This window comes from Emydura macquarii, unplaced genomic scaffold, assembly GCF_026122565.2.
Source record: "Emydura macquarii macquarii isolate MOO-44397 ecotype Brisbane River unplaced genomic scaffold, CSIRO-AGI_Emac_v2 contig_2205, whole genome shotgun sequence".
NCBI lineage: Eukaryota > Metazoa > Chordata > Testudines > Chelidae > Emydura > Emydura macquarii.
In genome coordinates, this window is record NW_027132342.1 from 21,496,920 (window position 1) to 21,510,074 (window position 13,155).

Sequence of the window (13,155 nt, forward strand, 5' to 3'; positions counted from 1 at the left end):
AATGATACAAATTGTAAATGAACTATGAAAAAGTCTAGGTTAAGAACCCAGAGGTAAAATCATCAGGCTGTCTAATGAAGAAGTTTAAAAGGAGTTTATTGGCTCATTGCCAATAATAAGAATAAGTAAATTAAATTAAAATTATATATACAAATGCTAGAAGTTTAAAAACAAAAAAGATGTGAACTAGCATGCCTTGAAATATTCAAAGAGCTTGATAAAATATGCATTACATAAACTTGGTGGAATGACTAAAAACCAATGGGATACTGTAATAGCTAGTTAAAAACTATACAGGAACAAGATTAAGTCCGAGAGGTCAGGGAGTAGCTTTGTATCTAAAGGATACTATAGAATTCATCAAAATAAATTTTCTGAATGGAAAGGACAACACTAGATGAATCTCCATGGATACAAATCACAAGCTGCAAAAATATAAATATACTGTATTAGATGGATTATAGTACTGGCCTCCGGAACAAGATAAGGGGAGAAAGAAAGAGACAGAACAATCAAAGAGAAAGCAAAATCCAATTGACTCTAGAATACATAAGAAGAGAGACTTTTCTTGACTTAGGCCAGATCTACAGTAGAATTTTCTACCTTCTCCCCCCATTCCCACACGCACCCCACCAGGAACTCTGTGTTGCCCCCATTCCAGGCTCTCCCATGCCCACACCTAATGGCAGGAGCTCTGTGTGTGTCTTTATTTCCCCTTTTCCCACTCCATGCATTCCAGGGTCTCCCAATCCCCCTATGCTATGAAAGGAGTTTTCTGTGTCTACCATTTCCCCTCACCCATTCTCCTCACATGGCAGGAGGTTCTATATGAACCCTTATTACCTCCTTCCCCCAATTTTCTCTTCCCCACCATACCCTTTGCCCCTACCCCATACCAGGATACCCCCAGTCTCCTCCCCCACAATGGGTTCTGTGTGCCCCTTTTCCCCCTTCTCTCATACTAAGGTCCCATATCTCCCCTCCATGCCAGAAGCTCTTTGCACTCTTCCTCCTTTGCCTCCTCACTTCATCTCCCCCACCTCTCTTCCCTGCACTATCTTCTTTCTGCATGGGTGATAAATCGTTTATGGTGTCAACATATTCAATTCTGTTGGGAGAATGGACAGAGATCAGATAGGTGTATTGTTATGTTGGAAGGCATTAGTGAGTGGCATCAACTTGTTGCCCGATCTATAGAAAATTGCAAATGTGTTTGAGACAGTGGCTGTGCAAAAGTGTTTTCAGGGGCTCAGTGTGTCCCCATTTCCTGTTTTGGTATTCCAATTTTACCCCAAATCTATATGGTTCTGGACATTGATCCCTACAGAAGGCCCTGAATTTTTGGAATTGATTTAAAGCAGTGCTTAAAATGTATTACACGTGCATACATACTTACATAGAAATGCCATTGAATGCAAGGCCTTTAATAAGCTTGGGCAACAACTAAGTACATATTTGCTATTGTTTGCAGTGTTGTTGTAGCCATGTTGGTCCCAGGATATTAGAGCGACAAGGTGGATGAAGTAATATATCTCTTATTGGACGGACTTCTGTTCGTGAAAGAGCCAAGCTTTTGAGCTTACACAGAGAAAGCTTATCTTTTTCATCAACAGAAGTCGGTCCAATAAAAGATATTACCTCATTCATCTTGTCTCTCTAAAATTAATTATTAATATTAATGTTTTTGCTTGTTTTCTTGCATTATATTTGTCATATGTTTGTTATTAGTAGTAAGTACTGAACGATACACCATTTAAAAAAATATTTTTTTACAATTGGTGCAGATTTATAAAGAATTTCCATCAGAGAGCAGTAGAGGATAAGAAACTGGAAAGGATAGGATTTCTTCATAGTTTCTGAGAACCCCTTCTGATAATTTCCATCCATGCCTTCTGAAGGTCTGCAGACTCATAGTTAAATTGTATTTTATTGAATTCATGTTGTCATGTGTATAAAGTATCAATTTTGAAGTATTGTTGTCAGTTTTCATATGTGAAATTCCGAAACTCAACTCTTCCCTATATAAAACAATAATTTTTGGCTATGAAGTAGAGGAATGAGTTCCTTTCTCTGGAATGGGAAAAAGAGTCTGTTTTTTTTTAGTGCTTATTTCTGTGGTCTTTCAGATCATCACCCTTTTGCATGTACTGCAAAAAGAATAGCAATAATAAAAATACCTCCAAATGAAAAAAATAAATAAATAAAATAAAATAACTGCAGACAGATATAGCTTCCAGTTGTATAAAATGGCATGGCTCTGGATGAATTTAATTAATACAATAATCCTGTGTACTCTTTGGAAAATAACTGCCAGAAACCTGTTTGGTCAGTTTTTGCCGCAGCCTGTGAATCACTGAAAATCAGAGGAGTATTTTCCAAAGAAAATAGCCACATACATGAAGCACTGTTATCGAAATACCCTCCAGAAGGAAAAATACGATAATAGAAAATAAAAGAAAAATTGCAGTTTGAAAGCGACTCTTATTTTAAACAATTCAGAGAGTGACTGATATTGCCGGAAATGTGGCATTAGGTTAAAGTTATAATTAATAAAGGTAGGAATTGATCATATGTCTCAGTTAAAATATAATTGAAATATAATCGGAAAATGTGTGGAGTCTAAATGGAGCATTCTACAGATCATGGTGAGTGGGGGAGGGAGGAAAGAGAAAGAGACAATAACCAGCCATCTCTTTTCTTCACACTCGAACAGCCTCATCAAGATTAAGAGGGCTGTGAGAGGACTGGAAGGGCAGGACAATAGAGTAGACCTCGCCCCTCTTCGTACAAGTTTTCAATCAGGTCGGTAGCCCAACAATATACAGGGAGCGCCGAGTTCACTTGAGTACAGTGTTTGTGGGTCTGAACACAGAGTGAGAGCAGAATGTCTGGGCGCGGTAAAGGCGGTAAAGGACTTGGGAAAGGGGGTGCTAAGCGTCATCGGAAGGTGCTTCGCGATAACATCCAAGGTATTACAAAGCCAGCTATTCGTCGTTTGGCTCGTCGCGGTGGCGTAAAACGTATTTCTGGTCTCATTTACGAGGAGACTCGCGGTGTACTGAAAGTTTTTCTGGAAAATGTTATCCGTGATGCTGTTACTTACACGGAGCATGCTAAGCGGAAGACGGTGACGGCCATGGATGTGGTTTATGCTCTAAAGCGTCAGGGTCGTACTTTGTACGGGTTCGGGGGTTAAGCTTTTTTACTTCATTTCAAAACCAAACGGCAGAAAACAAAGGCTCTTCTAAGAGCCACCCACACTTTCACAATCAGAGCTGTTCTCAAATACCGTTTCTGGAAATCAGAAAATGTTTCTTATTCTTGAGCTAGTTACGTTATTACTTGTACTGCGTTTTAGTGTTTGTGTGAGTATTGCGAATGAAATACAAAATACACAGAAAAAGTTACTTTGCAGCATCGGTGAGTAGGCACTTGTAAGAGACCATTCAGCTAGACAACCTTTGTATCCTCAGTCACAAGTCCTAGCTAGTTTTCTCTCTAACAAGCAGAACAGCCTCAGTTTCCCGGGAAAGGAGAGCTGAACCCTCTTCTCCCTCGTCTAGAAAGCTGTATTGAGATTCTTAAAACTCATAACAGTGGCTGATGTTTTAAGATAGTGGGGTTTTTAAATCGACTTGAAAGCTGTTCTAAGCAAATTAAAGGACGTGGTAAGAGCCAAGCATTATCAATTCTCCCTTTAGGGGCATGAGCGAGAATAGCCATAACGTTGAGTATGCTCTAGGCCATTTTTTGATGACCTCGTCTCCAAAGGGATGAGAGAAGGGAAGAGGAGAAACTGCTGGCGATTTAGAGAAAAAAAAAATCCCTTTCTGGCTGCTGCAAGAGGGATGAAAGCCTTTGTTGAATTTGAAAAGCCCGCGCTTTGCCAGGATTGGTCAGTGACAACACTCCCGCTAAAAGGCATTCAGAACTACTCAGAACATGTCCTTGCCGATGCCTCTGAGTGACATTTACTCGTATAATAGGAAGTCCCTGTCCCTCCTTATTTTTTTTCATTGACTAACGAGAGAACAAAATGACAGGTATGTTAAATGAAAAGAAAAATGCTGACGAGGATTACTTTAGGAGGAAGTGACTGCGTTCTCCCGATTTAACTTGTGAGGTTATGGGAAGGGATAGGGTGGCCTTTCTCTAGTAGTTCCTTCAGAACACTCCAAGATACAACCTGCGAAATAAGCATTTCAAAGTAACAGGGATCGGCTCAAATGATGTAAACGCGTCATGGCAAAATTCAGCCTATTGAAAATCTCCACTGTGGCTATTCAGTTTAATTAAAAAAGAAAAAGAAAAAAAAAAGGTAGTCATAGTGCTCCTAATGTCTCTCGTTCCCCTGTCTGTATTACTTACTTTCCAGTCCAGATCGGTGAATTCAGTTGGATAAAAGTATTTCTTTCATCAAGCCAGATGCCTTGTCCTTTTAGACTCAAACATATATATAGTTATATTAAATCGCTATCACTGGTCATTTTCATTGTCCTGTTCATTTTGTGACTGAGAACAAAAGCTAATGTGTCTTCTATAGATTTGAAAAAGTCACAATGCAATATTTTGCATCAAGTTTTGCTTCTGAAACTGTGAAGAATGCAGCCTGGATTACGCACTTTCTTTTGGCATTCTCAGTGTAGGTCCCAGCATCCCCGAGCTAGGCTTTCACAATGAACTGTGTTCCTCTAAAAGTTCCTTAAACAGAAGGGAAAAGCTTTTACTCTAGAACCTACAATCTTTTACATTCTCGAAAGGAAACCACATGTTTCCTAGTGCTGGAGTCTCTATTTGAAGCAAAAAAACTCCTATTAAACTACCTACTGTAAATATTGTATCTAAAAGTAGCTATGGTTGTGTTTACCAGCACTGTATTATACAGTTGCTGAAACGTATAATACACACAAATCTACTTTGGGACTTTTGTTATTGTGTTATTTAATACTTAATGTGTAACATATTCAGGTAATAGTTTTGACGTATTACAGCTTTTTCTTAAAACTGAGTTGGGTGTTTCCGAACACTTTCTGGTGTAAGAGCATTTAATTGGAGACGGATTTGGTAACCTCTCATTTAGTCTCTTTAGTCAGTTTCCCCGGCCCCAGCAGCAGCCTGGATCGCTTGGAGTGGGATAACCGTAACCCAGGGCTTTCCTGCTCTGGCTACGGACCAGTATAGTCGAGCAGCCCTTAAGTGGCTAATATCTTTTGAGACTGAGAGTTAAAGAAATCAATTTGAAAGATACATTTCCCCAATTCTTTGACAGAGATTAGACCGTGAGTCAAGCATAGTCTCTTTATTTACTCCACTATTAGGAGAGTGCGCGGGAAAAGGCACAGATTTATCGTGTAAGGAATGTGAGATGACTGTGGCTGTGTCACCCTGGCTTCAATCTCCAAGGGGTGCCGCGAAAGCCAGGACAGGATGAGGGAGGGAAACAAAGCAGCTCTTTACAAAAAAATCCCTTTTGCACTTGGAGGTGGTTAAACGCCTTTGTAAATTTGAAAAGCCCGCGCTGTGCAAGGATTGGTCGGTGACAAACACTTTTGTGAGTTTGAAAAAACCCGCGCTGTGCATCAGAAATCTACTGAGCCTGAGCTTCCTCGTCTGCAAGGGGCTCTTCCAGCAGCAGCGCCTGGTCCATGAAATGACTCAGAACTTCAGTTACTGGAATTTTCAGAGCTTGCCGTTCTTCTGGCCGTTCAGGAGGCTAATGATGAAACCTATGTGGGGGTCGGGCTCTTTAAAGATCGTAATCTCTGTGCTATTCACGCCAAGAGGGTTTTACGATCGTGCCTAATAAGAACACTCACGCCGGCGCATCCGGAGGAAGAAAGCTTAAAAGCTACACGACCTTATTTTCGTTCTGAACTACTCCGGGCGACACAAAGATTCTTCTAAGAGCCATTACAGACAAACAGTGAACGAAGTTATAACAGGAGGAGATTGTGTACTCATTTTATATAAAATGGTCCTGGCAAAATATAAAACCAGCTAAGATGCTCTTAATGTCTTAAAACACCTCCGCTGTGAGAGAGTTTAGGCAGCCTTTTAGAGTCTCGATTTAATCACTAATGCCAGTTAAAATTGCAGGGATAACGGTGTGCGTGCTTTTATTTACCTGCATATTTCTATAAACTAAAAAAGGGGGAAGAACACCTTCAATCGATGTTCCTGTGAGAGGCTAGCTGCGGGAGCCTAAAAAAACCGGTTTAGTCAACCATGCAATCTTATATACAATAATTATGCAAATCAAAATGTCCTATTAATAAGGGAGCTTTGAAAATTTACGAGTGTCTTGCACTAAATGGAAAGTTTAAAATTATTTATATTACTGTGTTCGAGTATCCTAAAAGTCCCCTCTGTCTTTCTAGTTGACCCACAAAAAGAAGAAAAGAATGATTCTCGCCGAGCTATTAATGCAAATTAGCCGACTGCTTTTCTTGTTTTTTTTATTGGCTGTTAGCTACCTCAACTTTCACATCGTACTTCACCATTGGGCAAAGTTAGATCCTCATCCCCACTGGCTGTTGACGTATAGGTGAACTTTTTAGCCTATCATAAATTGTAGTATTGTACGAAGAGAAAAGGGCAGAGTGTGAGATGTTGTCATCTTTTTCTTTTTACCTTTTGAGCGAAGAGTATCTTAATAGATTTTTGCGTCATAAGGTCGGGCCGAGGAAAGCAGGGAGGTAAAGCGAGGGCTAAGGCTAAGTCTCGTTCTTCACGAGCTAGGCTGCAATTTCTAGTTGGCCGTGTTCACCGCCTATTTCGGAAAGGTCGTTAAGCTGAGCGGGTAGGTGCTGGCGCCCCGGTCTATGTGGCTGTGGTGCTGGAGTATCTGACTGCTGGGATTCTCGCGTTGGCTGGGAATGCTGCTCGGGACAAGAAAATCATAATCATTCCTCGCCATTTGCAACTCGTCATTCGTAATGATGAGGAGTTTAACAATCTACGTGGGAAAATCACCATGGCTCAGGGCGGTGTCTTGCCCAACATCCAGGCTGTGCTGCTGCCTAAGAAAACTGAAAGCCATAACGCTCTTGGGAGCAAGTACAACCCCTAGAAGCAAATTGAAACTGATATTTGTTCAAAAACCAACCCAAAGGGTTCTTCTCAGAGCCACCCACCAGATAATTGTCTGATTCTTTGAGAGTAATGAAACAACTACTTCAAAACAAATTTTGACTATTCCCCATTTATCTTTGGAGAAAATAACCAGGAGCATTATAGACGTGGGGATAGACTAGAATCTGTATGAAGTGTGTTATACCAAAAGGGTAATGCACTCCTCTTCTCTTTACAGCTTGTTGAGCGATTTAAAACGATTCCAAATAGCCCACAAATGAGCGGAAACCATATATATATCCTGGGTGAATAATTTATAGCTAGTAACAACCTTCTCACATTTTCTCAGCACAACAGATGATGAGGCACATAGGAGACGCTTATTCTCCTTTTTTAGCAGAGGCAATGCAACGTCTCACTGGCCAATCTCGGCAAAGCGCGGGCTTTTCAAACTAACTCCGGCTCTGATCCCTATTCCTGCTCCTTCCAGGCCAGAAAAGGGACCTTTGTCTACAGATCACTAAAATTTTAGCTTTCCACACTGTTTTTCTCCGAGCGGGAGAGGATAAGACTAAAACTAATGTGCGAGGAATGCCCACAGACATTCCCTCTCTGTCACTGTCTTTTCATGATAAAGAGCGTGCCTGGTAATTTACAGCTCGTTCCCCTAACGTAACGGTAGATACTGGGGAGCGGAGGGATGTTTGATTTCAACACGGGACTTTTTTTAAACTGGCTTGGGAGATGCATCTATGTAATGCATCCACTACTGTAATGCAATCCACTACTATGGACATATCTACTCCCTGTTAACCGCATCCTACGTAACCCCTGCTATACGTGACGTTCCCGAAATACCAGTCACTTTTTTTTTTTCCAAATCAAAATTCTCGACCCCTGTAACCGGGTTACTGTTGATTATGTATCCCTTGCACCTGTTCAAACTTCTAACCAAACTCTGCTCTTGTCAATAATCTGTACACTATACCCGGATGTCCAGCAACTCTTTGTGTAAACTCTGTGAATTGTTTGTACTTTTAAACATTACCTTTCATAAAATGTATTAAAGAATCTTTCTAAAATGTTGCCTTTTATTACTGGAGCCGGTGGGATAAGCGTACTAAGAAACACCCTTTCCCAGGGCCGTTTGTCTTTACTTCCTATTGGCGCACAAAAGAAAATATATCGTATCTGCCCTTCACGAAAGGCACCGATAGGTTACTAAGTGAGTGATCCGCATGTTTCTGCTCCTTTTGAGAAGGGATGGGTGGCTCTTAAAAGAGCCATTGGGTGTGTTTGGCTAAGATTGCTTCTCTTGAAACAAATTCACTTCTTGGGCGCCGCCTTCTTTGCTTTCGGCTTTGTTGGGGTGACACGTTTGGCCTTCACCGCTTTGGCTTTAGCCGGGCTCTTAAGTGCTTTCTTGGGCTTAACGGTTTTAACCTTTTTCGGGCTCTTGGCTGCGGAAGCTGCTTGTTTCTTGGTTTTCTTCGCGCTCTCTTTCACGACCGCAGCCTTTCTGGGCTTCTTGGCAGCTGGTTGCTTAGATTTTGCCGCTGGCTTTTTCTTCGGCGCCTTTTCCTTGGTCTCATTCGGCTTTTTGCTGAATTTGAAAGAGCCCGACGCGCCGGTGCCTTTCGTCTGCACCAAGACGCCTTTGCTCACCAGGTCCTTTAGCCCCAGCTTGATGCGGCTGTTGTTCTTCTCCACATCGTAGCCTCCGGCGGCCAGAGACTTCTTCAGAGCGGCCAAGGAGAGCCCTTTGCGCTCCTTAGAAGCGGACACCGCCTTGGTGATCAGCTCGGTCACGCTGGGACCCGAGGATTCGTGGGCTTTGGAGCCTCCTGCTGCCTTCTTCGGCTTTTTGCCGGGGGATTTCTCCCCAGGAGCAGAGACAGGGAGAGCGGCAAGAGGTGCGGTTTCCGACATACTGTGCCAAGTATCTGATAGTCTGTGTAACTGCTGCAACTCATAAACAAACAACTGGTCTGGAGTGGAGACGGTCAGGTGCCTGATATATTTAGAGAAGAGCTGTTGTCTGATTGGTGAGTTAAAGAGCCCGCCCAGCCTCATTGCAAAAGGCTCCCAGTTCAATTTGCGTTTCTTTGCCATAAAAAAGTTCATTTTTTGCACAATATCTGCCACTAAATTGCTCAGTGTCTTAGCTGGGTAAAGGGGAATCCAGGTATTTTCAGTCTACAGAGTTTTCAATTGTAGAATGTAAAGATGAGTTAAAGAAGAGCCAATAAACCCTGAATCCTGGAGCCAGAGAGACCTCGGGAGAAGATAACTTTTGTTTTTATTTACAAATTAAAATGCTACCATTGTCAGTAGAATTACAATCAAAATGAAATATTATTCTTTGGAGCGTTTTATCCAAGTCAGAGTATAAACCTAGTTATTTGAATGGATTTCATCAGTGTAAATTAACTTTGAAGAGAAGGAAGTAACACAAGCAGGTCCCTGAGTTTTTGAAAATGGAATAAGAATTGGCTCTCTTAACAATGTCTTTTACCTCCTAAAATCACTTAATTCTGCTAAAATAGTGCCTCATACAAAATCATGCAGGACTTTTTAATGCTTGTAGAAGGAAGTTGATATTCTGAAAAAGTATATGCACATAATTGTTATATTTTGCCTTACCAGATATTCCAGTTGAAGATAAGCACACTGGCCCATTTTACAGCTTCAAAGTAATTTTAATGTTGTTTGTATTTTTCCTTAAAAAGTAACTTTTTTAAATTAAATATATCAACCAAATTATTTTCTAGGTAGTGTTTTGTATTTTTTTTTTAAAGGGGAGGAGAGTTAACTTAATTATTTATTAAAACAAGAATTAAGGTACAATTTTGTAGTATAAACATAAACTATATGGATAATATTATCTAGAGATGAAAACTCAGTTAATAAATTATTTTTCTTCTACTTAATTTAATGTTATGTAAAGATGGCTTCTTTAGGGCAGCACCAATCAGAAGTGCATCAGCTGATATATTGTGGATCTCATGCTGGGGAACTAGAAAATTACCTTATCACTTATTTGGGTGAACTTTCTTGCAACTAAGCAGAACATTGGCTAGTCCTAACAACAGGTTGGTGTCCCATATTGGAAACATCCGATTTAAGAGATTACATAATACTTGTCTTCTCCAGCTTTTGCAATCTTATCTTCACCTTGTCCCCATTGCCTCTGCTGTATTGTGTGATTTTGGATTTCTTCATCGAAGGTGAACCTACAAATCCATTATGCACTCTGCAGTGGATCACAGTGACGTAACCAGGTACCATGCCTCTTGAAATGACATGAGGTACCTGGGGCTTTCCAGGCTCCCCCACTTGACGTTACCAGTTTCAAAGGATGAGTGACGTATTCCTTTAAGATGTAACCCACCATGGTAGGTTCCAACGTACCTATAGGCTGGACACTATACACTCTTAATGCAACACTTAGACCTGAGGTCACTGGTACTGGTGTACCAGAGGAATTATCCATGTTTCATCAATCTTGCTCCTTTTCTCAGTATAAAAACCTAACCCTGCACCAATTGACTCCTTTTATTTTTGTCCATTGTTCTAGCACCTTATTTGTTATGAACCCAGGTATTTTCCCATGTGTAATGAGATTGCCATACCACGGACAAGGAATTTGCCTTTGACACATTAGGATGGTTCATAATTTTTCCCAGTTTATTGAGTACTGCTTCCACTTCCCTAAGCAGTTGCTCTGTTATCCTAGCATCCTGAACAGCCCTTAAATCCTCCTCTATAGCCTCATTCTCGTGTTTATTTATCTTTAACAGGTTTTACAATTAGACTCTCACTCTCTGATTTTCCTCCCACAATACTGTGATATCCATATGATTGCACATGGATGTTCCCAATGCCCCAACTTTTAGTTCTGTTCCTATAGCTTTTGTATTTATCTTCCCTTGACTCCCTTATCAAGCCATCAATTTTTTTTTCAATTCTATCCCATCCGTTGAGTGTCTGAAATTTTGCTCCACTTTTGCTAGCATTTGCATTTAGAAGTGCACATATTTTGCATGATAGACCTGCTGTGGTAATGTAAAATTGGATAAAATCAGTACAAGTATCACTTGTTAAGAACATAAAAGCAGCCAGGCTGGGTCAGATCAATGATCCATCTAGCCCCAAATCCTGTCTTCCAACAGTGGCCAACCCCAGTGCTTCAAAGGGAATGAATAGAATGTGTAATCATCAAGTGATCCATCCCATCAGCCATTCCCAGCAATCCCTGCCTATCCTGGCTAATAGCTATTGATGGACCTATTCTCCATAAACTTATCTAGTTCTTTTTTGAACCCCGTTATAGTCTTGGACTTCACAACATTCTCTGGTAAGGAATTTCACAGGTTAACATTGCACTGTGTGAAGATATACTTCTTTTTGTTCATTTTAAACCTGCTGCCTATCAATTTAATTTGGTGACCTCTAGTTCTTGTGTTCTGAGAAGGCATAAATAATACTTCCTTATCTACTTTCTCCATACCAGTCATGATTTTATAGAACTCATTCATATCATCCTATAATCATCTCTTTTCCAAGCTAAAAAGTCTCTCCTCATATGGAAGCTTTTCCATACTCCTAATAATTTTAGTTGCCCTTTTCTGCACCTTTTCCAATTCCAATATATCTTTTTGAGATGGGTGACAAGATCTGCACTCAGTATTCAAGATGTGGGTGTACCATGGATTTGTAAAGAGGTAATATGATATTTTCTGTCTTATCTCTCCCTTTCCTAATGATTCCCAACATTCTGTTAGCTTTTCTGACTGCCGCTGCACATTGAGTGGATGTTTTCAGAGCACTATCCACAATGACTCCAAGATCTCTCTCTTGAGTGGTAAAAGCTAATTTAGACCCCATTATTGTATATGTATTATTACTGTACATTATTATACATAATCTGATTTTCACAATTTATCCTTAGGCCATTGTCAGGTCCTGCTTGCATTTCTAGGTGTGTTTCATTATCTTGCTTCAATTCTGAAGCAGTAGGCATTGTAACTCCAGTATATTCAGGAGTTGTAATGGTATTCTGACAGTCCTTAATCACATTCAGAGAGAAGCTCAAAGTCTCAGTCACTTTCCTGGTATGGCAGGTAGAATCATGAGCGGTAGTTTAGTGATTTGCTAAAGTAACTAATATTTCCCACCCGTGTTAACTATGTTTTATGAATGGTTAGGTTAGCCATTACCATCCCATTTAAACATGCCATCCCCTTTCGGTCCCTCAGTCCAAGTCCCTGCTCCTGAGAACTGCTTGTGCTGCAGGATCTTCCACTTTGGCTGCAGTCCAGTCTATACCAGAACACTGTAAGCTTTCTTGCATGACTACCTGGCAACCATAAGGGTAAGGTGGCATTCTCCCCTTCATGCACTCTCATGTCCTTGTTCCTCTGTTGTATCCTGAATTCCATAGACCCCAGCATCGTGCATATTTTGCCTCCCATGTAATCAACACCTCAAAGAGAAAACAATTATTGTTGTGTCCCTCTTTTTACATCAGTAGATTCTCTCCTGTCCTTCTGTCTGTATGGGTTCAGCTTCATAGCATACAACAATCGACTCACCACCCATTTTTCATCCTTACCCTGAACCAGGTATACTGATAGGCTAACCTTGTTCATTACACGGCAGGGACTTTCCCAAATGGATTTTTATCTGAGACATATTGCACAAGCATCTGATCTCCCACTTCATGCTCCATGCCAGAGACTTGGCCTTCAAAACATCTTCTCATTTTTCATTGGGCCTCCCCTAAATTAAGCAGCTCATGTTTCTAAACTGCAATTTTATTTTTATATGTCTGCTCTGAATACATTTTTCATATTTTGAGCTAACTTTGGGGGAGGTGGGTCTGTTTGCTTTATTTTAGCAACATTCTCTTTTGCTACAGCTTTGATTTTCTTATTCTTTTCTGAATTTCAGCCAGCTTTGATATAGATATCTCTGCTGCTACACTTGAACTGTTCTTTTTCTGACAGGCGGTTAGCTGCTGTATTACTCTTTCTCTTTTTTTTAAACACTTTTTAACACTTTAATACTTGCACTCCTCCTGAC

The 13,155-nt window shown here is 40.6% G+C and overlaps 2 protein-coding genes and 1 pseudogene across 2 annotated transcripts; 2 read left to right on the plus strand and 1 right to left on the minus strand.

The window, feature by feature from the left end:
• Window positions 1-2,869: 2,869 nt before the first annotated feature.
• On the plus strand, window positions 2,870-3,256 carry LOC137160499 (histone H4). Its single transcript, XM_067559065.1, has one exon. The coding sequence runs from the start codon at window positions 2,885-2,887 to the stop codon at window positions 3,194-3,196; it is 312 nt and encodes a 103-aa protein (XP_067415166.1). The 5' UTR covers window positions 2,870-2,884; the 3' UTR covers window positions 3,197-3,256.
• Window positions 3,257-4,036: 780 nt separating this feature from the next.
• Window positions 4,037-7,069, plus strand: LOC137160394 (histone H2A type 2-C-like; annotated as a pseudogene).
• Window positions 7,070-8,369: 1,300 nt separating this feature from the next.
• LOC137160500 (histone H1-like) lies at window positions 8,370-9,000 on the minus strand. The gene has a single exon (XM_067559066.1). The coding sequence runs from the start codon at window positions 8,998-9,000 to the stop codon at window positions 8,398-8,400; it is 603 nt and encodes a 200-aa protein (XP_067415167.1). The 3' UTR covers window positions 8,370-8,397.
• Between the last annotated feature and the right edge of the window lie 4,155 nt (window positions 9,001-13,155).

Coding starts and splice junctions, on each gene's coding strand:
- LOC137160499 (XM_067559065.1), top strand. CDS start 2,885: ATGTCTGGGCGCGGTAAAGGCGGTAAAGGACTTGGGAAAGGGGGTGCT.
- LOC137160500 (XM_067559066.1), bottom strand. CDS start 9,000: ATGTCGGAAACCGCACCTCTTGCCGCTCTCCCTGTCTCTGCTCCTGGG.